The sequence below is a fragment of the Aspergillus aculeatinus genome, assembly GCF_003184765.1.
Source record: "Aspergillus aculeatinus CBS 121060 unplaced genomic scaffold BO66scaffold_69, whole genome shotgun sequence".
Lineage (NCBI taxonomy): Eukaryota > Fungi > Ascomycota > Eurotiomycetes > Eurotiales > Aspergillaceae > Aspergillus > Aspergillus aculeatinus.
Genome location: NW_020291538.1, coordinates 110791 through 134974, shown reverse-complemented (window position 1 = coordinate 134974; position 24184 = coordinate 110791). Strand labels below are relative to the sequence as shown.

Genomic DNA, 24184 nt, shown 5'->3' with positions numbered 1-24184 from the left:
AGAAGCCTGAACGTGTATGCTGGACTGAAGAAATGGCACGACAAGGGCCTTATCTCTGATTCTCCTGCTTCAAGCTTCGCTCACAGTGCACTAGTACCTCACTAAGGCAGGTAGACAGCACACTACGGAGGTACTAAAACCCTTAGTCTGGCTGGAATGAGGAATTGCACAAGACCACGTCCTCCACCCTCGCCGAGTCGATCCTCCTGAACTATACGTACCAGTAGTAAGTCATCAAGAGAGCTAAGGGTCCACACCTCATGTTACCGACTTTGACTTATATAAATTTAGATACGGGGTAACTCATCAGGCACCGACTTTGACCTACACACCATGTAGTACTGCACCAACGTACCTAGATCCAGTCAGGTTGTTGCAAGATACCTGTTGGAATAAAGTGACATCTAAAAATGGCCCCCTAGCTTCACCCGGACCTTCCGCCGCCCCCTTTCGGGCGACGTGTCATCGCTCAAGATGACGACCGTTTTTGCCCTGCGCCCTCTCCATAGAGTCCCCCAGATGTGACCAAGACTGATTATTACCAACTAACCGGGCAATGCGATGGAGTAGTTACACGTTGTGGGGAACTTGCCTCTATTGACCGCCACATTTCCCCGAGACAGGTCTGAGAGAAGAAGTCAAATGGTGCGACCGAAGAGTCAGAGAGTGAGGTATCCGGGGGTGGGCAGAGGGGGGAAACCTCGGGGATATCGTTTCCACCGTGACCACGATACAATTGTAGGCAAAAGGCAAAACAAATGATGTGAGGAGGCGCTGTGCCTTTCAGATCGCCCAAAGCCCGCCCCAGGCTGCGCCCTCTCTCTTCATTGGAAGGGCTGAGGAGAGGTCTGTGAATAGGCGTAGATGATGGTATCTGGTGCCTGATAAGAGGAGCCTCGACGAGTTGACCAATGAATGAGATCAAACTGCTCTTCGAACACATTTCTAACCAGACTGCCTGACCTCTGACGGAGATTCTGAGACAGCCACGCAGTACAGTACCTGCCTGACTGCCTGCCTCCGGGCAGTACAGCAGACAGGCACTGTACTCTGTGCTCCGTACTAAATATGAATGCGTCCGGATTCCGGAAGCGCGGCCCCGCATAACCTGGGGGCAGCGGTTGTGACGCCTGTGAATCGACGACATCACCGTGATACCGTTTCTCCACAGTGATTGGGCGAAACGCTCCGTTCCAGAAGCATGTGGATCTTCGGATCGCGCCTTGCGGAGGCGCCTGGGGGGTGCGTGTCTTTAGCCACCCACATGGACGTGGCGTTTGTGCTCGTCCGCAATCGGTCACAGCCATACCCGAGCTGCTGTAAAATTCATACCAGGCATGCGGTGTGCGCGTCTGAGGGTGGAATCTGACCGCAGGCAACCCTCTCCTTCACCTCCCCTTGTTGCACCGGATGAGTCTGCTGTTGAATTCAACTGATAAGCCGTCGTTGCGCATTACTGGTAGATGGTCATGAGCGGTGCTCACTCCTCTGCACTGCCCAGAATTGTGTCTTCGATGGCAGGCCTGATAGGTCAATATTTCCGTAACATGTAACTCTACACGGAGTTCTCTGGAGATTCCCCAGGTTTCATCCCCGCATATTGCTGCCAAGCGCTTGGGGTCGCCTTCGGACAGGATCGTCCAGAAGATAGCAGTGAACAAGATGTTATCCAACAAAATTCTCTTGCGTAAGAGAAATGGTCATTTCACTAGTACAACGAGCGCACCGGGACAATCTCGGGTGACCGACTGCCCTCCTTGAGAACTGCAATCCAACCATACTTACTGTACTCCAGCACCTCCATCCTCAGTTAGCCTTGTTGAAAGACTGAGTAATCGGCTCGGCGGCAGGACACCACACGCAGTGGGCAGGCACTCGGATGTATCGCTCGCACTTCCCCGGATCAACAGATTCAGGCTGTTTCGGTCATGTTGATAACATAATTTTCGCCTCTGGCACGTCATCATCTTTGAGCAATAAATCCGGAAGTAGTCTAATGAGTAGCTTGCTTTGAACCAGATAAGGCGCTTCCGTGTTGGTCGTGGCGAATCAGACAATCTCATTTACATGGCTTGTGTGACAGTCTTCTTCATTTGTTGCAGAGTAGAGAGAGAAATGTACTGCAGACTCACATCAATCATTCATGTTGATATTGCCGTCGAGCTAGTTGAGATACAATGACTGAGAGCGTGCCGTGGTTGGGTCTCAGCTCTCCTTGAAGGTAGCACGGGGTTCCACATGTGAAACACCTACCGCAAGGCAGAGACCAAGGAGGACCATGCAGCCTGAGAGTCTCGAATTGTCTGTCTTTTCCTCGGGGTAGTCAATGCATTCTGCACAATTGTCTTTCTGCGGTCTATGCAGATTGTCATTCTCTACTTCGTACCTCCCAGTCGTATTTGCTCCCATACCCAGATTTAATAGGCTATGGCTGGATGTGTAAAAGGGCAAAGCGACACCACTAGATTGAGTGCAGCTTGCCTGACTTTTCAGACCCCGATTGAAGAGGTGAATAATTATTTTCACCGGCTGAAACACGATAAGAGCATGCATGTGCGTTGGCGCAATGGTCTGACACCATACAAAATGATAATTAACCCCACACCGAGAGGCATCAGGCAACACGAAAAGCGACAGCGCGGCTAGTTAGGGAGTCCCTGGTTGCAGGCGCTATGCACGATATGCTTGTCGATTGGCCCGTAGTGAGCATCCAGCTGTGCTACAGTCGTCCTATAGATGACTCAAGATTATCTCGTTTTTGCCGATGCGATTAGTGCATGATTGAGGGTCTTGCCGCCGTTTCCTTTGGAGAGATGGCCTTGGCAGCGTACGTATACTAACTTATCGTGCACATCTCGTCTCCTTGCGCGGAATTTGTCCATGATAGCTTGGGATGCCAGACTGGAACTCGAGTTCCTCCCAATGTGTGGATGCATGCATAGGATCGAAGATGGAGTTGCTGATGGCCAGACATTGTCGTGGGAATGAGAATGGAGCATGAACAATCTCCCCGACTGAGCATGGTAATGATCGTCGAGCGGTTCATGAGAATACAACACATTGCCCACGTCCCTTGTCCAGCCTGCAAAGGCGGTTGCCGTTACTAGTTACCGTAGCGATTGCATGACAACATCACACCCATTCTAGCGAGTCGCGACGCGCCAATCCTCGCCTTTTCACTCTGCGACAGAAACGAGGCGTGCTTCTGCATAGGTACTTTTCAGCCATGGTACCGGCCAGGGTTTATCTGCAACTAATTGACTACTGTTCTGCGCTAGAATGCTTCCACTCTTTGACTCCATCGAATTCATGCGACATCGGGTCCTTCGAGCAGAGTTTACTCTACTAGGCAGTGCAGAGCAGATGGTTGGCCATTTCCGGATAGAGGACCTACCGAATGCGAGTGTAGATCATATCCCGCGATCATCGCGGGGAAGATCTTCCGTCATTTTGGGGATGTGCTGGTGCCGGGCGCAACAAAGATCATGGGGTCAACGACGCCTGATCTTTCATTCTTTTTTTTTTATTGCTTTTGCTTTTTTCCTCGTTTCCGTTCCCCCCCTTTTTTCTGAATAATTATGTATATTTGCTTAGATTTAGGTGGAGTTAGAGATCTCTGTGGGGAAAACTAACCGTTCGCCATCTCAGAGCGCCTACTTCATAGGGTTGAAGATCATCATGTTGATAGGAAAATCAGCATTAGTCATGTAATGTTATTGGACGTAACAAAATAACATACGGCCTTTGCTGCTCGAGTATTTTCCTTATCGTATTATTCGACTCTATCGGCCAATTCGTGATGAAGAGATTTTTCTTCCGCCGATGACCGTTCGGCAAAATGCGGGAATACTCATTAGCACGATGGCGACGATAAATGACAATATGAGGTAGTATTGGAACAACTAACTATTGATTGTGTGATTGACTAGGTAATATGTAGCTTAAGCAAGTCGGCGACTAGCTTGAGGGGCCAACTTACGTAGTCTTGGTGCCGTACCTGCGTACCATCCCCCAGTTCTGCTCCCCCATTTGTTCCACCAACCCAAAGCTGGAGCCTGGAGAATACCTAGTAATCAATGGGGGTGGGGTTTCGCTTTTTGCTGGTTATCGCAGACTCACCGGGGGAGTCTGGAGCCCTGAGCCCACACAGTGCATGCTTTACCCTACTTGGTGCCGTCCGTCCTGCTGGCCGGCAAAGCGCCGGCAGTCGGCCCGGCATCAGCTATTTCAGCCATGAGAAGGATGAGAAGGCGTTCAGCTGGGATTTTGCACCTGATCTCATTCTCACCTCATCCATTCCTCCCCCCCTTCCTCTCTTCCCCTCCTCCGGACGCAGAGCATGAAAGAAGCAAGATATTCTGCCAGATAAGGTCGAGCAGATGATCATTGAGCATTGCTCTAGGCCCTACAAATTGATAGCCCTGTGACCCCGTGTTCGATATCCTAGACGTCCCCGTAGGGACAATACCTCCGTACTTTTGCCTGCCTTATCTCAAAGATCTCATTATCTAGTAAACAATAACTCATGGACTAGGTATTGACCTTTCCCAAATGGCACTCAAAATTCTTCCGGGTCGCCATTCCTTCCTCTCTAGGCGGGTAAACCTTCAGGTCAGGCGGGGTCGTGGGGGTGGGTTCCAGATCACAGCCCAGACAGCCGAGTTTATCCTATCAGACCCAGGGGAACCGCCACGGCCACGATATCAACCGCGGGGAGCTTTTCTCCGTCGGCTCTACCGACCACCTCCTTGCCCTTGCCCTACGTATCATCGGTCCTGCGATCCCTGCGATAAGCTCACATCGGCGTTAAGACAATTTACTATGCGGTCGATGAATCACATCCAGTGCATCTGGTATTGTTTTATCGTCAAAAGGTCAATGGACAGGCGTTTTCAGTCTCACGTTCTCCTGCGGCAATGTGACTGTGATATCCATTCTAGTGGACCAAATTGGGGTTGCACCCCCCTTCTCCTCCTCCCTCCCCAGACCCCTCGGGGTTGGGGCTATCTGCGATCTACAGAACTGCCCAGACGGCTTGGTGCATGGATGTGTTCCGATTTCCCGGATATTCATCCTAATTACGAATTTTAATGTTTTTGCCCTTGCCCTGAGCATACTCGCTTTTGACTCTTCGGTCCCTCAACCTGGCCTTTCGTCATAGATCATAACTAGTACAAGTATATTCTCGAGAGAAGTACGTGAGTACCCACATTCCCCTCTCAAATACTAACCCCAGCGGCCCATTGACCCTTACATACCAAGAACCACACCCTGGTGTGAGAGAGCGGAAACTATCAGCCGGCGATTGCGTCGAGAAGCATGAAGATAAGATCCATCATCGTCTAGTGACATGTGATTGCTTTTACCACCACCCGGGCATTGAGCAGAGAATGCACCGTACACCAGTGGTTCGCGGATTGTCTAATGGCTGGCTGGAGTTGCCGAAAACCCGTATCTTACTTTATCCCGGATGACGCTTGGGCTTAGGGTCCCCCTCCTCCATAGTCTCATTACTATTCCTTCAGTCGCTTAGGAGTATCATGCGACAATCAGACAATATCATTAGTCAAGTCGGATTGGTGGCGGGTTCATTATACGCCCGGTTCTGTCCCCTCCTCATATCAGCAAGCAGAGTTCCCGCACGGGGATTTCCCTTGTCGGATGAACCTCCTCAGGCTCCCCCCCCTCTCCCCTAACTAAATATCCCTCGTTCGCACGTCCGGGGAAATTCACTCCGTCCACGGCGGTGGCAGAGCTTTAGGGAGATTAGAAGTGGTCTGGGACCTGGGGGATAATCTATTGCGGAGTTCAATTTCCGGACTTGATTCTAGTTTGCGTTGGATCAACATTTAGTCGTCTTTCGGCCCCTCCTGAGGATTACTCCTCGTCTTTCTGTCTTGAGGTACTGAGTAATCACCCTTTCCCCCCCTGTCAATATCACCAGCGGAAAATCTCCTGTAGACGCCTGGCACCGATGAAACAATGCAGGGTCCCCTCCGATGCGGTGGGAATAGTAAGCGCTAGGCCAGGGGGTTGTGAGAGGCCTGGATTCCGGGCTACAATGGGGGGGGGGAGTGCGCGTCACAAACGGGTTAATCGCACCTGCGAAGCTTGACAGTCGGTTAATTAGAGGATATCATAACTAGTGTATCCGACTCCAAAGATGACCGCCCCTATCTTGCATAGATGTGATGTGCGATTGCGATTGCGATTATTGTCAACCCTGTATGTGGGCGTGCGCCGACCACATGATTTAGCGCATACCTTCGCTGCGCATCACCCACGTCGCAGCCATCATTCATGTCTGCCTGCCTACCTGCCTAGTTCTAGGCGCCTTCAGCACTAAGAGAGCCGAGAAGGAAAGGGTAAAAAAAAAGAAGAGAATGCAGCCTTCCCCGTACTCTACTCGAATCAACACCCGTTAATATGAGTAATATCCGGAGGCAGCTGGGTTTGTGGGGCTGTATTGTGTCGCGTCGTCCGCTGTTCTGGTTCATGGGGAAAGGAAAGGAAGGGCTGATGAGCCATCCATGGTTGATGTCTGATGCAATGCTGGCTTTATTTTTTCTTCTCCCCCCACAATAATAAGGAAATGCCGACGGATGGCCGCTCGTTCGCCATTTACCCGCATGGCATGTCATCCCGGCTCTTTTTCGTCGCCCTTCCAATTCGCCCTGTGGCTGCCGTCGCCAACAATCCAACAGCCTCATCGAAAAACCTCCCCCCTCTGGGGCGCCTTCCCTCCCCCGCCCTCACCGATGAGGATGAGGACAATGATGATGTATTGGATCTCGCCCATGGTATGACTTGTTGACTCCGCGTACCGCTTCTGCCCTACCCAGCCCTTTTGGCATGATCACCGCTTCCGTCACGGAGAGATGTCATTGGGAAACCTTACATTCGAACCCCAGACCGTCTCCTCAGCTTGCCTATGGACTTATCTTAAGATTCTCAGTTAACCAACCCTCGCCTGAATGTCGGTCGATCAGCTGGTCTGGACTGGGCGGTTCTGAAGATCTGTCGAACAATTCTTTTTCTCTTCCTTTTTTCTTTTTTCTGTTTTTTTTTTCTTGGTCTCCCCCGGGTATGCCCCGGACTTCCTAGTTAAGGGAACTGGAAAGGGTTTGCCAAAAGAAAACCCAAAGCACAAAGCAAAAACCCCAAAAAAGAAATACTGTAATCGATAAATAACAAACCCTCCCTAGGAAAAGAAATACTGGATGATCCCCCTTCGTAGCGCCAATCACCTCATCTTTTCATCATCGACTCTCATCTCATCACAACAGGATGGCATCATCTGGGGAAGAGACCCTTGGGGAAGATGGACGGAGGGAGGATTTGATGGGGACGGGGGCGGCGAGTTTGGGGGGGAGGGACAGCATTGGGGGGGTTGATTGGGGATATTCTACGTTTACTCAACCCCCCATTCCCCCACCATCTGACCGTATCACGCAGAGAGAGCTGGTTGAGTTCCAATACAGCATCCTACCCTCCCAGAAGTCTAATCATGTTCATGGTGGGCGAGATAGGAGACGCACCCACCTTTTCAAGTCAATAGTGTGTAGCTATCACATGGGAAAAGAAAGGTTGGCTGAAGAGCTCAGGTATTCATGTGTGTGTGCATTATCCGACTTGCGGAACACAATCACGTAATCGAGCTCCCTTTGATCACCACCAGATCCTTTTGCCCCGGATGGTGGAGAGCGAGACTTGTGAGGGAGGGGAAAGGATGATGATGATGGTGGTGGTGGTGGTGGTGGTGGTGGTGGAAGGGGCGGGGGGGCCTTTACCAACAACAATGATATCTATCATACATTACACTCGTTCATTTCCTCCCAGAGGGCATCCGCGATAGCCGGTTTATGACTGTAGATGAAAAGGGGTGGAAGACTGAGAGCCTGGAGGTTCAGTTCACCTTCTACATTTACCATACGAAGCTGAGCTGAGCTGAGCTGAGCATTGCTTCGCTTTGCTTTGCTTTACTTTACCTTACTTACCTACTGGAACTTACTCCATACCAACGGTCCAACACCCGATAATACCGGGCACGCACTTCTCCAGGCCACACAGCCACTTCTGCAGTTCCAGTTTCTACTCCGTAATCTCTATCGACTCTAGTTTAGCCCCACATTCTTTTTCTTTTCTCTCTCTGCTTTTTTTTACTCTCTCTCCTCCTTTCTTACTCTTTTCGTTACCCTCACCTGTTCTGAGCGTCTCCCTTCCCGGTTGGTCATAGTGGATTTTTTTTCTTCTCTAACACACCGTGCGTGGTCCGAAAATCAGGCGACGGAAGAGACCCGAGATAGGCAACGTATTGAAGAGTTGAATGTCAATTGCTTGCTTATAAACCATAACTACAACAATAAGAAACACAGCCTATTCATGGCATTGAGACACATTAAGGTCAAATCAAGGACCATTGTAGTGAAATTCTATTCGTCCGATATGTACTTTGTAAAAAAGGAACATTGGAGGGTATATGTAAAAACAGGTGTCCCATCAGGCTGGTAAGAGTGACCGGTTGAATCCTCTTTAAGGACAGCAGCCGATCAGGTTTGGCCGGAAAGCACGTTCTTATTTCCCTTTTCATTCAACTAGTCTCCAGAGCCTGCTTTTTGCCCCCCCGATATTTATCCCCACACAATGTACATTTTTTTCACTCTTTTTTTTTTTTTTTCCTTTTTTTTTTCTTTGCCCTTTTTTTTCACTCTTACCCATTCTTCCCCTTCTTGTCCTCCGATTCCGATAAACCCACCCCTCTACGACTCTCCCTTCCCTCCTCCCCTCCCCCGAGCTCCGTTTCTTTCTTCTTCCCCTCCATTCCTCCTTCTCACTCTTCCGATTCTCCTTTCTTATATCACCTCCTCCCCAGATCCCTTTCTCCAGATTTCTGTCTCTTTCCCCTCCTCTTCGAGACTCATCAATTCCAACATTCGCCTTTCTCGGCTCGCCATTCAGCACCGGGGCTCATTTCCGATTCCGGCCTGCCACCACACTATCATCATCACTATCATCATCACCCTCCTCCTCCTCCTCCTCCTCGCCCACCACATTCCGCATTCCTGTCTAAAAACACGATTACATTGTCCAGAAGTGTCTTGAGTCGGGTTAGCCAACGCTTATCAAGATCGCACCTACTCTAAGCCCAGTCGCGTCACAAGGACTGTATCATTCCTTGCGACATCCACTGCTCGACCTTTTCTTGGCAACGCTAGGCCTGGGTGGTTTATACTAGCGGGTGGTGATCGACTTGCCGATATAAGCTCCTTGTTCCTCCCCTCCCCCTGGTCGCGACACACGGCCTATCGCCTCGGCTGCTCATCCCTTCCGCACGGGTTTTCATATTCCGGCTTTGTCCTACCTCTCACTACACTACCTTCTCTCTCCCCGTCTTAAGAGAAAGTTTCACATGCCGCCACCGGCCTCTTCAGTGGATTTCTCCAATCTGCTGAATCCTCAGAGCAATTCGACTGAGTCTACTTCGTCCTCACCTGCCACCCCCGTGGATAGCTCGAAGGGTCCTTCTACTCCGTCCAGCGCTCAATCCACTTCCACTATGGCTTCATCCGTCAGTCTTCTCCCTCCTTTGATGAAGGGTAGCCGTCCTGCGACCGAAGAAGTGCGCCAAGATCTTCCTCGGCCGTACAAGTGCCCGCTGTGTGATCGTGCCTTCCACCGCCTGGAGCACCAAACGAGACATATCCGCACCCACACGGGCGAGAAGCCCCACGCGTGCCAGTTCCCCGGCTGCACCAAGCGATTCAGTCGCTCTGACGAACTTACTCGCCACTCGCGAATTCACAACAACCCCAACTCGAGGCGCAGCAACAAGGCTCAGCATCTCGCTGCGGCTGCCGCGGCCGCAGCTGGCCAGGAGAATGCGATGCCCAACAATGCAGGGGCCCTGATGCCCCCTCCCAGCAAGCCGATGACTCGCTCTGCGCCTGTTTCGCAAGTTGGCTCTCCCGACATCTCGCCTCCCCACTCTTTCTCCAACTATGCCAACCACATGCGCTCCAACTTGGGGCCTTACGCCCGCAATACCGAGCGGGCATCTTCTGGCATGGACATCAATCTCCTTGCCACCGCTGCCTCGCAGGTGGAGCGCGACGACCACTTCAGCTTCCATGCCGGCCCTCGCAATCACCACTTGTTCAGCAGCTCCCGTCACCACGGCAGCGGTCGTTTGCCTTCTCTCTCGGCTTACGCGATCACGCATAACATGAGCCGGTCGCACTCGCATGAAGAAGACGATAGTTATTCCCATCGTGTGAAGCGTTCCAGGCCCAATTCGCCCAACTCGACCGCTCCATCCTCGCCCACCTTCTCGCATGACTCCCTTTCACCTACTCCTGACCACACGCCTTTGGCTACCCCCGCCCACTCTCCGCGGCTGAGACCTCTGGGATCGAGCGATCTACACCTTCCCTCGATTCGTCATTTGTCGCTTCACCACACCCCCGCCCTGGCTCCCATGGAGCCACAACCGGAGGGTCCCAGTTACTACAGCCCCAGTCAGAGTCATGGTCCGAGCATCACCGATATCATGTCCAAACCCGATGGCACACAGCGCAAGCTACCTGTTCCTCAGGTACCGAAAGTGGCAGTCCAGGATATGTTGAATCCTGGCAGTGGGTTTTCCTCGGTCACCTCGTCCACCGCCAACTCAGTTGCGGGCGGCGATCTGGCCGATCGTGCCTTTTAGATCGACCCCCGTGCCGATACATTTGGGTTTGTAAACTTGGATTCCGACAAAAAAGCATTATATCTTCATGCGTGCTACGACCGAATAGACTTGTGCATTTACAATGGTTCATGGGCATCATCGGTGTCAGTTGGTTGGGTGGTTTTTTCTTTATTTTTACATTGCTTTGGACTCATGGCTCTTATACACTTCTTTGTACTCTTTTGCGAGGCGTCACTACCAATAGATGGATGGGATATCTTGTGAATTGTTTCTGTCCCTTCTGATTCTCACTTCAGTGTCCGATCTCCTGATCACATTCCCCCTTCTCCTCTCGGAACATCTCCTATCTCCTATCTCCAAACCTGAGCAGCGGGGTTCGCTGCTCAGCTTTCGTGGTCCTTGTAGCCACGAGGATGAAAAATACCGACTACCATTCTTGCTTCCGATTGTTTTCCTTCTTTCCATTCTGGGTTACATTGATAGACCTGACTTTTGTTCTTTCATTCTTCGCTATTTTCGCTATAGACCACCTCGAGCAGGACGAGAGGAATTACAACAATATACATCAACCTTAATTGGAAACAATACATATCATGGGCCCACTTTAGTATTCTTTAGTACAGTTCCTTGTATTTCTGTAGGCTTCGTAACACTTGCGAAACCGGTTCTGGCACTGAGACGAGAGCCTGGAAAGGTCTGGCCCGTGTCAGTTGGCCATGGTGAGGCCGCGATCGCGTGATCCGGATTGGCATGTCAATCAAGGAGGTGTACCTGAAGGCTACTAGTAGTAGTGGGTGACCTAATGATTTTAGTAGCAAGGGCGCCTAAAGATATGCGCTCGGCCTGGGATTGGCTCTTGGAAATGGATAATCAAGGACTAGATCACGGGTGCTGTACTCTACCTTACTTAGGGTATAAGTCAACGAACCTACAGGAAGCAGCTCAGCCGACCTCGTTAGTTATCTCGGTCGTGCGGTACAAAAATTGATTCGGACGCAGTCTGATTATGTCATTTCGGAAGTGAGAGTGAGTTGTTTCGATTACTTATACTCGAGATGGGATCTATCCTATACTACCTTTATTTCTTTCTTTTTCTTTTCCAATTGGATTCTAGACCTTACTACCTCATCACTACTTTCTTTCCCTGTATAATCTCTCCGATTGAGATTTGAAGGGTTCATCGGTATACATTGGGGTCTTTGATTCGGGAATACTTACTGTTATTATTTATTCTGGTTATTTATGGTTCTCCGTTAGGGATATCTGATCTTTCGAGGATGATGAGATGTCCACAGTAGGAGATGGTCAGATTGGCGGGGTTTCATTGATTATTGTTTTTACTTAAGAGTCACGTAGAGTTTGGCGGGGGGTTCGGTTCATATGAACGTTGTGGGAAGCTCACATGAACTGTATACTCGTTTTTTTACTACTGCTGGGTTACTGTAAACCTGCTTATCCAATTCTGGTACTGCTCCTTTGCGGAATTTCAAGTCAGAAACTGCTTTTGACAGAGTAGTAGACTGCAAGGTTGGGTTAGATAAGGCCGAAGAAGCATTGCTCTGATTTATAGGGTCTAACTCTTCTGGGAGGTCCTGGCCTGGAAACCTTGATAAATCGTAGAAGAAAAGAAAGATGATTGTACATGCGTGACGTAGGTATCCGGACTAGTTTACGGTCAAGCTTGATATGGCTTACCATGCAACGCCACTTACACTCGATCTCTCTGCTGGATCAACTCCGATTGTCCGGGGCAGATATCAGAGCAAGGTCTCTCTCTAATTGTTCCCGTAAGCTCTCCAGAGTCGCCTTCTTCTTCTCCCACCTGCTCCTCACTTCCTCGTAGTCATCATGGGAGACCCAGCCCTCGTCACCGAGCAGCTCCGCCCGCAGACCATCATATTCCCCGAACGCGGCTGCCCAGGCTTCGACCTGCTGCCGACTCTCTTCGATCTCGGTCCTCGAGAACGAAATGGGGCACGGTTCGGTGGAGCCTCGCCGTTCTATGATGCGGGCCTATTGCTCAAACACCTGGATCAACAGTTCCTTCAATGGCATCGGCCTGTCCTCGGAGGACCGTTCGACAATGCGAAATATGAAAGTGGTCGGGTCACTATCATCTCGCATCTTGTCCATCGCATCGATAAGCGCCGGGTTGAACTTCCGTGACACCAGCTTGTAGAACTTATTCAAGTGGGGGCCGGTCAAGCTGATCTTCCGCTTGTCGTTTTTTGGCCGCCGAAAGAGTTTCGAAATCCTCGGATAGCTTGGGTTGGACCGCTCTCTATGGGTATATGTCGTCGCAGTTGAAGATCGAAGGGAACCTCGCTTGCATGAACAACGGGGAGGCGTGGGCGGTTTGCCAGTCGATTATGCTGGAGATTCTAGTGGGATCGGACGGATCGACGAAGATATTATGGTGATGGAGGTCCGAGTGCAAAAGGACCGGCGCGAGGATCTCTTCGCGTGGTAGGATGTAAGGCAGCACCGTTAGAAATTGCTCAAGGAGCTGGATGTGAGCATCACGCCTCCGTCGCGTGTTGCCCACAGGTGCAGTGACACTGCTGGATCTGCCGTGTGCGGTTCGTATGCGTGATATCTCCTGCTTTGCGATAGCGGCGAAATACTCCTGGGCCATTTCCCCTGATTTCCCCAGTTTCAGTACTCAATTTCCTTGGGATAGAGATTGACAACGATTAACACTCACACGGACCCTTGTCCATCTCCAATCCGCGCTCCTCGTCTCCCCAGAAGAACCGCTGCGTGGTCGGACCCAAAACGAATTTAGATAGGCCCTCTTGGTCTGCTGTTTCCAGGGCAGCAATGCCTCTTCCCCGTAGAAATGTATCTCGGTAGTACAGGCTGCCATGCAAGGCAAATTTTGCGTTCACCAACTTCCGTTCGATCCCCACTAAGCTCTTTACAAGCCCGAAGCGTTGAGCTTCAGATATATCATCCCAAACATAGCTTAGTTGCTGGCCTTCCACCCTCTCCATTAGGATATATTCAGCACCGACGGGGTTCACCTCCGGGGAAGAGCTCCACGAGATAACACGAGGGACTGGTATCTTAAGAACAGTTCGGAGCTTTTAATGTGGTTTCTTGCATATCAGAAAAATACTGCGGCGACAAGGGACCGGAAATTGGGGCACCAACGTACAAAGTCAACTGTGGCGACTTCACTGGCCACAACAAGATGAGCATGGCCGGCGTTCGGGTTCGGGATACTCGCCAAAATCTCATTCCCATTCTCCATCTGCAAAAAAAAAATACCTTGTTAAAAAGCCACCTCGGGCATCTTATCCATTTGAACACATCGGCTTCCCATTAGTTGACCGGCAATCCGCTGCAGCGCTGGCACGTTGAAGTTGACATGGCGCGTTTGGAGTTGGTGCGCCTCATTAATAAGCCACCGACCAGGGGTGTAATTAAAGTAGTGACTACTACTTGCATCAATCGGCCGATTACGTGTCGATCGGACCTGCTGGGATAAATGACAATCTTTTGTGAAGCTCACAGTAAGCCTGGGTAGTATGCGAGCTTTGATGTGAGGTCGCTGGATGCCCAGCATGACTTCTTCGATGCTGAAGACACGGGTGACGTGGAAGTGTACTAATGCAACCAAGTTTGTATACAGGAATGCCGACAATCGAACAGCCAACCAATTAGCCAGCCAGAATAGTCACTAAAACCTTTGTCGAAGTCTGGGTCGACACTGAGGACTCCTATCGAAGATTGAATGGCTACTAAATTCTTGGATGCTTGGGAGGTGAGTGCTAACTCTCGGGACTGCCCTTTGTTGGGAGGGCGAAGTCTGCAAGACGAATGTGGATGACTGGTCACTTTCATGAAGTATGGTATGGTATGGTGACTGCCGGTTTGTGGTAGCTTTCCTCGGCTCATTTCATACTAGTAGTTACTTTCGTTACCGTCATCCAATCACTCCGGATTTTCATTCAAGGCTCTGCTCATGAGGAAACGCAATCACTTTCGGGAAGTTCTGCCTGCGGAACTCGCGGCGTGATACACGGCAGCATGCCGTCGTCACTGATCTCATCCACCTGCTGCTGCTTTTCAAACTGCACTGCATTTCGCTGAACAATTACGAAGTAACAATTTCAACGCCTATATAATGGTAAGTGCAGTGGAGGTGGTGAGGGTAACATAAGTAGTATAGTAAACTCAAAGACCTATATTGATTTTCAGATATGGAAGCATTTATGCCCTCCAGTCCGGGCTTAATACAGTGGAGTCCCAGCTATACCCTAAAAGGCTTAATGAAAGTATGTTTATAATCGTAAGGTGTACAAACAACAAACCTCTTGTCTAATAGAGTGTCGGCCAGAGAAGCCGCTTCTCAAGCCCGAGCCATCTAAAGATCATTATGATGCTGCTGCTGCTGCTGCTGCCGATGCAATTCATATTTTCTCCCTTGCCAAAGACATCCCAGCTTTCTTCACCAGGATCCTAGGAAAATGCACCGGAGCCCACTGCTCCCATGACCAAGACTAAATAAGCAAAATGCATGTTTGTGTCATCGGGTTCATGTAGCACACTCACTGCACCCACCTTACCCAGGGCCCGGGTGACTTGGCCCTAGGAAGGAGGAGGTACTCTAGTGTACAGTACTTCCCTGACTACAAGTAGACCTTGACAATTAATGTACTGTACCCATTGACTTGTTTGCCGTCGACTAAGTAAATACATACTCTATTTACTCCCTGAACTACTTACAATTAAATCCCGGAGGACTGACTGACTTATGCCTTCCCCTCCCCGCTTTTCCTGCCGAACAAAGACCGAAGCACCTAACTAGAAGGTCTAACCATGCGACAATTTCCCGCGGCTACTACAACAAAAAATGTCGGTGTTGATGTAACCGGGAGTTTGGAATTGTTACGGTGTTCAAGGTAAGCCCAAAGATGAATGCGGTCTTCCTTCTCCCTTCTTTTCCTTCCCAGCCTGAATGTGGGCGCTTCACTCTGTTTGTAACCCCGCCTTGGGCGACCGCGCGGCGGCCAACTATATGACCGAACCCACTCCCCCTCCCATACCGAATAAACTGCAAGCTCTTTGCTTTCTTTTCACAACCTCCAGGCTAATAAATATGTGGCGAGAACAAGACTGCTTGTCACCCTCTGCTCGCAGAATAGGATAGCGTAACCCCAGCGTTCCGTTCGGGAGCGCTTCCAACGCACCTCGGTGGCCGCCCAAGAGCTTCCTATCGGCCAGACCACCCATATACTCTTCTTCTAATTCGAGCTTCGGTGCACCGCGTATAGGTTCATCACAGAAGATCGCAGTCAGACGTACGAAAGAGACGTACACTGGGACACCATGTCGGCTGTGCCGTCCCTGTTGAACGACACCGCATCCCACTCAGCATCCTCATCCGACATGTCCCTTGACACGCGGTGGGCATCCAATCTTGCAGGCCATGCGCTCTTGGTAGATGATGGAACGGGGGCTCTCATCGTCCTGGCTCGCCATGATAGTCACGATCGTCACTATTCCTACCTCTGCCTGTTCCACATCCTCGACTGCCACATCGCATTCGACAATGCGCACGACTGGCGAACTCACGTCCTGAGCCATTTCCGGACCCATGCGCCGCCCAAGACGGCTCGCTGCCCCTTGTGCACCGGAGAGGGGGCAAGATTTCACGACGCGGCCGATCTGGGCGCCTGGGACGCTATGCTCGCCCACGTGGATGCGGCCCACTACCAACAAGGCCAGTCCCTCGCCGGCAGCCGGCCCGACTTCGAGCTGATGCAGTACCTCTATGGGCTGCGGATCATCAGCGTGGACCAGTTCAAGGCGATTCAATTGCCCCCTTCGCCGTCGAGTCCAGCGTACCACCAGTCGCACGAATCGGTCCGGGCAAATATCGGCTCGTCCGACGAGCCGTACTGCGCGCCGTACAGTCGGCGCCGAGAAGAGCGGATGCGCGGACAGCGGCGAGGGGTGAGTGTGGTTTGAATTCTATTAGGTGTGTCGAGTGGGTTGATGAGGCGACCGGCGAGCTTTTCTCATATCCTCGCACTCGGTGTTCCTGTCTAGGCTTAATGGTCCCTGCCTTGCCTTGAGCGCTTTTGTAGATGTTTCTCTTAGCTGTTCTCTCATGTCTTGTCTTCAGCGTACTGTGGTCTTCGGTCACGCCGAGTTTTGTTCTCAGGACGGGCTATTTATCATGCTGTCAGCTGAAACAGATTGAGTTTTTCATCAGCAGAAGTATATTCCGGTCGTTCGTAGCGGTGTTTGACACGAGGATCAATCATGTAGCGTGTATCGCATGCAAGCGTGGAGAGCCTGCAACGTCACGGCTCGCCACATATAGTACGTGGAGTAAACGTATATGAGTATAGAGCCCAGAAATAAACTTTGCTCTTCAGAGTATATATACTAGCGTGAGCTCCATCTTTGAGCTTCACATTCGAGCGACCATGTCTTGATAGACTCCACATAATAGAATGACGACTGCACCGAACAAACAGAGCAAACACCTCCTTCCGTTCGCACCAACAACTTCGCCGATGCAGTGCTGTATGCTCTCCATCCCACCTCAAAAGCCCCAGCGCTGGAGATTGCTTCCTAGCGCAGAATGAGAGCTTCATAGCCGTTTCTTACTGAGTCTGTGCAAATAGAATTGACCATTTACATTGCGCCCGCATCTCCGAAGTTGAGCGAACCCCCGCAATTGACACGGCCCTGATTAATCTCCCACCCCAATTCCCACCCACCAATACTTTCCCCTCACATCATCTCGGTGTGAAGATCCAGAAAAAGACAATGGAACGCCTCTCGATCAACGAACCCCCCGCCGGTGGCCCCCAGGGCAATGCGCCGCAGGGATTCCCGCCCCAGAACAACAATACCCTCGGACCCATGACGCATGGTCCCCCGCAGCTGCCGCCGCAGATGTTCACCACAGCGGCTCAATTATTGGATTTGACCGACAGTACGTTGTTTCCACCTGCGACTCGGGCTCTCGCCGCTAAGGGGGAAACTGCTTGGATCTTGGTGGACGAAAGCTGACACTTACGCCAGAGAAGCTTGTTTTGGTCTTGCGTGACGGAAGGAAGTTGATTGGCGTCCTGAGAAGTTGGGATCAGTTCGGTATGCCTTCACACGCACACATTTTGGAGCAAAGCACAGGCAACTCTCTGGAGAGCCTTCTGCTTGCTTTGCGATTTGGGAACGACAATCTCATTGCCTCTCTTATGCAGCCAACCTCGTTCTCCAAGATACCATCGAACGCCTCTACTCGGGGAATCTGTACGCCGACATCCCGCGCGGGATCTTCCTTGTCCGTGGCGAGAACGTATTGCTTCTCGGAGAGATTGTACGCCTTCCTCTCTACTTGCTCGGGGATGACTAGACTGGTTGATATTTTGTATCTTGTGTACGAGCTTGCGACTAACCCGAGATTCTATCGTCGCAGGACCTCGACAAAGAAGACGATGTGCCCCCTCACCTCCAACGAGCGTCGTTCCAGGAAGTGTTCGAATTGAAGAAGCAAGAGGAGATCAAGCGCAAATCCAACGACAAGAAGCGGCACGGCAAGTTACAGACCTTGGGATTCGAGCCAGAACACAGCGGGGAGATCTTATTCTAGAGACTGCCCTGAACCCCACCATTTCCATCGCATTCCGTTGCACGGCGGCTTGCGTCGGCCACGCTGTTTGCCACAGAGATGAGAGCAAAACATCAGGTTGGATTCCGAGGGGCGGGATATGGGAGCTTGGGTGCCGGTTGGCTTATGGCCTGTTGCATTCCCCAGCTGCCCTCCAGGGACCGTTTGCAGGGAGACAGGTCGCTTGCCGCTGATCCCTTGCCCGGGCGGCGATTTTGAATAGCTGTGTAGAAGGTGTAGGGCTGGCGGACGACTCTCCCAATGGCTGTGAGGGCTCGTCGATCTCTCCATGGGAGCGAGAGATGAGCTGGGTTCGCGGATAATTGGCTGAAAGGTGAACCATATGTGCGTGTGTGTGTGTGTGTGTGTGGTGAAGACTGAACGAGAGCACAGGCTATCGTCTCTGATGTTCCGGTCAGCTAGTGTGGATGATGGTCATGTTATGACGATTTTCATGTCTTATTAGAACTTCTATCTATTCTGGTTTTCTTTGCTCTTTCCGACATTTTACATTCAGTTGCCCAAAGTGTAAAGAAGGAATGGGGCGCTGGCTAAGAATATTGCTCATGTAGGCTAAGACTGGATTCGCGCCAATTGATCACAAATGAACCGACAATAGGATATGATACCTAGTAGACAGCGATGAGAAATCCACCACAGTGGTGATCCAGTCTCTTTCTTCTCCGCTGCGAATCTGTTATCGCGCTCTATCGATAAACGGCGCCAAGAACCGCCCGTACCTTTTTTTCACCATTCCAAAAGATCCCGCCGCCGGACCACAAAAAAAATCTCCGCATCCACCGACTTCTTTCAACCCTCCCCCTCCTCCCAATCCATCCCAGATCCTCTGACCGTCTTCTCAACTGCCTGTCGGTCGATCGTTTCATCATGGCGACCCTGGCGGAGAAGCTGGAGAAGATCAAGTCTCCCAAGCTGCAGAACCAGCAACATGTAAGTCCCCCCGTCAAATTCTCATCTCTTCGGCTTCAAGATCTGGAATTACTCCAATCTTCCTCGCGACACAACGTTATTGACCAGGACGACCATTCTTCCTAGACGGCTGTCGTGCTCTCTGCAGTTGAAGACACACTCCGCGATCAGAAAGCCGATTTCTCTGCCACAGCTTATTTCGCCGCGCTGTTGGCGCTTCTTGGCCAGTCGATCTCCGCTACCCAAGGCATTGTCAACAAGGACCTCGCTACATCCGTTGTGTATCTGCTCGACATCACCACCACATATGTCCCTGCACCGATCCTTCGCTCCAAATTCTCTCATATCCTGACCAGTCTCGCGCCGGCGCTCTCCCTGCCCGAAGTCGAAGCCCCGCTCCTCCGTCCGTCGATCGGCTGTCTCGAGTCTCTCCTCGTCGCCCAAGATGTCGCGGCCTGGCAACTCCCACACACCCAAATCAGCCCCCGTCGGGCCATGGCTGGCTTGCTGAGCTTGTCGGTTGATCACCGCCCCAAGGTTCGGAGACGTGCCCAGGATGCTTTGATCAAGGTCCTCAAGACCCCTCCCCCCAGCCCCTCTTTGGACCACCCGGCTGCCGACATGTGCGCGGAGACTGCTATGCGCACTCTGGGTGATAGCATCGCGGCGGCCGCCAAGGCGAAGCGTGGTCGCAACGACCCCCAGAACCGGGACAACCACGACCCTCTCGTCATCCACTCCCTGCAACTCGTCAAGACGATTGCCGTCGCTTCAGGCGGCTGGCCGAGCAAGAAGATTGAGCCGCTGTGCGAGCTCCTGATGAACGCCTCCCGGTCTACCAACGAGTATATCACCATGGGCGCCTTCGAGGTCTTCGAGGTCATCTTTTCCAGCATGGCCAACGACTTCTCGTCCTCCAAGCTTCCTCGCCTGCTGGAGGCGATCACCGACCTCAAGCCCGCACAGAACGACTCGCAGCTGCTGCCTCCCTGGATCGCCGTCTTGTCGCGCGGATACGATGTGTCCGCTCAGACCAGCCCCGAGGATACCTTCGAGAAGCTCCCTAGCCTATTCAACATGATCTCCGGCTATCTCGCCTCCCCGTCGCGCAACATTCGTGTGTCCGCATCAGAGTGCTTGGTCTCGTTCCTTGCAAACTGCATTCCCAAGAATGTTATTATCGAGCCCTCGGTCTACGATGAGAAGACACTCGAGAAGCTGGCTAAGGCTGCTATGGACCTTCTCTCTGTGAAATATCAGGCCGCCTGGGCCGAAGTGTTCAATGTTTGCGCGGCCATGTTCGACAGCTTCAAGTGGCGCTCGAGCCCCTTCCTCGATGACATTGTCAAGACGATCGGTGAGCTCCGCACCAACGAGTCGTTCCACGGAAAGAAGGAGGCGGATAATGTCCTGGGTAGTGCTATTGAGGCCATGGGTCCCGCGGCAGTCTTGGAGATTCTGCCTCTGAACATCATCACCCAGAAGCCCGGCCAGCCCGGTCGTGTCTGGTTCCTCCCTGTTCTTCGTGATAACGTCACCAACACCAACCTTTCTCACTTCCGCTCCGAGTTCGTTCCCCTGAGTGAAGCTCTGTACCAGAAGGTCATGGCCTACAGCTCCGCCGAGAAGGATGTGGAGATGAAGATCTTCGAGACCCTCGTTCAGCAGACCTGGGCTATCCTGCCCGGTTACTGCGAGCTTCCTCTGGACTTGATCGAGTCGTTCGACCAGAGCTTTGCTGAGCTTCTTTCCAACGTTCTCTACAAGCAGACGGAGCTGCGTGTTGACATCTGTCGTGGTCTGCAGAACTTGGTTGAGTCCAACCAGGCCATATTGTCCCTCGAAGAGGAGGGCGATGACCTGATCCTTCAGCGCAGAATCACCAAGGAAAGGGCTGCCAAGAACATTGCCCATCTGGCCGGCTTCGCCAGCAACTTGTTGGCGGTTCTGTTCAACGTCTACAGCCAGACTCTTCCCCACTACAGAGGCTTCATTCTTCAGTGTATCAATGCTTATCTGAGCATTACCCCCGAGAAGGTAAAGCAAACGTGTCTCGAACAACTATGACCTATCGACTGACAATCTTGCAGGAGCTCAATGAAACCTTTGCGCGTGTTGCGTCTATGCTCGAATCCTCTGTGGTTTCCGAGCAGGAAGAAGCCAAGCAGGGCACCCAGCAGCCCAGCTCTGGCAACAAGATGCCCCCCACCTCCCACACTCTGATCGATCTCGTGATTGCTATGTCCATCTATCTGCCGCGTTCTAGCTTTGCCAGCTTGTTTGCTATGGCTGCGGCCATTCTCAACGGACAGACTGGTGATCAGCAATTGATCAAGAAGGCCTACAAGCTCATTCCCCGTCTTGCTACGACGGATGCTGGCAAAGCCGCGCTCCAAGAACGGAGTGGTGAACTTCAGACTCTGATCCTGTCTACCGCCGACAAGACACCGTCGTCTGCCCGCCGCGACCGCATGCTGGCTGTTCACGAGCTTATCACTTACCTGCCCACTTCTGACTTGCACTTCATCCCCGCCGTTCTCTCTGAGGTCGTCCTGGGTTGCAAAGAGAGCAATGAGAAGACCAGAACTGCGTCCTTCGACCTGCTCATCCACCTAGCGCAGAGAGCGACTGACTCGGAACGCAACCCGGCTGGCACCGTCATCCGTAACTCCCTTGTGCCTCACATGCCCGACAACGCCCCCGATGCCCCAGCCACCATTGAGGAGTTCTTCACCATGGTTTCTGCTGGTCTGGCCGGTAGCTCACCTCACATGGTTGCCGCGTCCGTCACGGCTCTGTCGCGCCTGTTCTTCGACTTCCACACTCAGCTCTCTGGTGCCATGAGCACCGATCTTGTGCAGACCGTGGAGCTCTTCCTTACCAGCAACAACCGTGAGATCGTCCGATCCGTCCTGGGCTTTGTCAAGGTCGCGGTTGTGGTTCTGTCCGATGAGGATCTCCGTGCGCGCCTGAGCAGCCTGGTCCCCAACCTGATGGTCTGGAGTAAGGAGCACAAGGGTCGTCTCCGCAGCAAGGTCAAGGGCATTCTCGACCGCCTGATCCGCCGCTTCGGCGCCGCCCCGATTGAGGAGCTGGTCGGCGAAGCCGACCGCAAGTTGGTGGTCAATATCCGGAAGCAGCGCGAGCGCCGCAAGAAGAAGAGAAAGGAGGGCGAGCAAGGTGACGAGGACGAGGACGAGGAGAACGCTGGTGCCGCCGGTGGGGCCGACAACAACGCCAAGGGTGGCCGCACCTACAGCAACGCCTTCGACAAGGCTGTGTACGACTCCGATTTCTCCGACTCGGACGACGACGCTAGCGAGATCGACGTCGATGAGCAAGGTGGCACGCACGCCCGCGGTCGCGGTCGCGGCAACCAGAACAGCAACAGCAACAACGGCCGGAGATCCAAGCAGAGCGAGCAGTACATCCGCGAGCTCTCCCCCGAGGACAACCCGCTCGACCTGCTCGCGCCCGACGCCCTGGCCAGCATCTCGACCACGAAACCCAGCGTGCGCTTCCTTAACACGGGTCCTGGATCCCGGAAGAAGCGGAACACCAAGTTCGGCCCCGACGGCCGTCTCCTTCTGGGTGACGACGACGACAAAGGGGACGTTTCCACCGCCTTGGACGATAACAACGGCGGGGAGAGCGGCATCAACGCCTACGTCCAAGCCGTCAGTGGTCCCGACGCCGTCCGCCGCGGTCAGCGCGGTAAGCTCAGGATGGCGCAGTCGCAGAAAAAGAAGGGTGGTGGTGGCGACGACATGGATCTGGATGAGGATGACACCGCCGCCGTCGCGGCCGCGACCAGCTCGCGGCCCGGCCCCGGGCGTCGTGGTCTGGGCGTGCCCAAGTCCCACGGCCCCAGCGGTGGTGGTCGCATCGAGAAGCGTCGGGATGGTCGCGGCGGTCGACCCAACGGCCGCGGCGGCGGCGGTGGTGGTGGTCGCGGTGGTGGCCGTGGTGGTCGCGGAGGCGGATTCCGTGGTAGTGGAGGATTCCGTGGAAACAGAAGATAAGTCAGTTGGAGGGGGTAATCCAGGCTGGTCAATATGTGACAGCGAGGAGGGGTGGAAAAAAGGCAAGGTTCGGAGCCGAGGGATGGGGGTAAGGGAACGGTCCGACATGAATTAGGACTTTATTTTTTATTTTCTCTATGAAATGATTCTCGCCGATATCTTGATACGCATTTACAACCACACAACAAGTACAGTTTGTTTGTTTGCATTCTTCGAAACTTTTCAAACAAAAGCACGTTCCGTCTATTGAGTTTCCCACAAGGGATCAAGTTGTGCTGCTGCAGTCTTCTCTAGGGGGATTCTCACGCATAATGAAAATTTTCCTTTCTGTTTTGTACGAACGACATAGAATGTTTTACTCTGGTTCTGTTTCTGGTTCTCGCTCTTGTCGATCCTTTCTGGAATGTTGGTATCTTTATACCCTCGTCTTGCTCTGTCTTGTTCTGTCTTGTCTTGCTGTCTATGTGTCTAGTCTGTTGTCTGTCTATAATCTTTAGTCTGGATATCAGATGCTCAAGTTGATTGATCCTGCTTCACTGATAGCTTTCTTAGATCCTTTCACTTTCACTATTAGGACATCGAAAAAGAACTGTAACTCTTTAAGTAAGTAATGAGTGGGTGTCTGCACCACTGGAGACAGAACAGCAATACTCGCAAGACCTCTGGCTAACTGCTAACTGTGTATGAGTCGGTCCGGTCCACCCTCATGTCAACTGGCGTGATAGCAATCTCATCTCCTGGAAGAATCATCCGGCCATCGTGACAGAAGCCTATCATCGTACTTGATTATCGGCTGTTCGCAACACACACACACACACACAGAGAGAGAGAGAGACAGCCACACATATAGACAGTTAGTTCCTCACCCCGAGACATCCAGGCCCTAAGCCTTTTTCTCCATCTTCCGATTCTGAC

General features: G+C 52.2%; 8 protein-coding genes across 8 annotated transcripts; 7 read left to right on the top strand and 1 right to left on the bottom strand.

Moving 5' to 3' along the window:
* Positions 1–3139: 3139 nt before the first annotated feature.
* BO66DRAFT_219569 (uncharacterized protein) lies at positions 3140–3637 on the top strand. The gene has a single exon (XM_025642666.1). The coding sequence runs from the start codon at positions 3280–3282 to the stop codon at positions 3574–3576; it is 297 nt and encodes a 98-aa protein (XP_025498872.1). The 5' UTR covers positions 3140–3279; the 3' UTR covers positions 3577–3637.
* Positions 3638–4043: 406 nt separating this feature from the next.
* Positions 4044–4483, top strand: BO66DRAFT_395796 (uncharacterized protein). The gene has a single exon (XM_025648311.1). The coding sequence runs from the start codon at positions 4077–4079 to the stop codon at positions 4341–4343; it is 267 nt and encodes an 88-aa protein (XP_025498871.1). The 5' UTR covers positions 4044–4076; the 3' UTR covers positions 4344–4483.
* BO66DRAFT_219559 (uncharacterized protein) lies at positions 4448–5316 on the top strand. The gene has a single exon (XM_025642665.1). The coding sequence runs from the start codon at positions 4552–4554 to the stop codon at positions 5089–5091; it is 540 nt and encodes a 179-aa protein (XP_025498870.1). The 5' UTR covers positions 4448–4551; the 3' UTR covers positions 5092–5316.
* Positions 5317–9276: 3960 nt separating this feature from the next.
* BO66DRAFT_219551 (DNA-binding protein creA) lies at positions 9277–10818 on the top strand. The gene has a single exon (XM_025642664.1). It carries the CDS (start codon positions 9410–9412, stop codon positions 10703–10705), a length of 1296 nt encoding a protein of 431 aa, XP_025498869.1. The 5' UTR covers positions 9277–9409; the 3' UTR covers positions 10706–10818.
* Positions 10819–12418: 1600 nt separating this feature from the next.
* On the bottom strand, positions 12419–14587 carry BO66DRAFT_423803 (phosphotransferase family protein; the record flags this gene model as incomplete). Its single annotated transcript, XM_025650130.1, has 7 exons — positions 12419–12644; positions 12714–12893; positions 13009–13327; positions 13392–13770; positions 13845–13940; positions 13974–14130; positions 14466–14587. The coding sequence occupies 7 exons, from the start codon at positions 14585–14587 to the stop codon at positions 12419–12421; spliced, it is 1479 nt and encodes a 492-aa protein (XP_025498868.1).
* A 1220-nt stretch (positions 14588–15807) lies between these two features.
* BO66DRAFT_395791 (uncharacterized protein) lies at positions 15808–17025 on the top strand. Its single transcript, XM_025648310.1, has one exon. The coding sequence runs from the start codon at positions 16022–16024 to the stop codon at positions 16661–16663; it is 642 nt and encodes a 213-aa protein (XP_025498867.1). The 5' UTR covers positions 15808–16021; the 3' UTR covers positions 16664–17025.
* A 448-nt stretch (positions 17026–17473) lies between these two features.
* On the top strand, positions 17474–18299 carry BO66DRAFT_334803 (U6 snRNA-associated Sm-like protein LSm1; the record flags this gene model as incomplete). The annotated part of the gene is made up of 4 exons (XM_025644219.1): positions 17474–17642; positions 17732–17800; positions 17911–18026; positions 18126–18299. The coding sequence occupies 4 exons, from the start codon at positions 17474–17476 to the stop codon at positions 18297–18299; spliced, it is 528 nt and encodes a 175-aa protein (XP_025498866.1).
* An 840-nt stretch (positions 18300–19139) lies between these two features.
* On the top strand, positions 19140–23478 carry BO66DRAFT_219482 (mRNA-binding protein RRP12). Its single transcript, XM_025642663.1, has 4 exons — positions 19140–19268; positions 19374–21284; positions 21338–23034; positions 23186–23478. Exons 1-4 carry the CDS (start codon positions 19206–19208, stop codon positions 23382–23384), a joined length of 3870 nt encoding a protein of 1289 aa, XP_025498865.1. The 5' UTR covers positions 19140–19205; the 3' UTR covers positions 23385–23478.
* Positions 23479–24184: the final 706 nt, after the last annotated feature.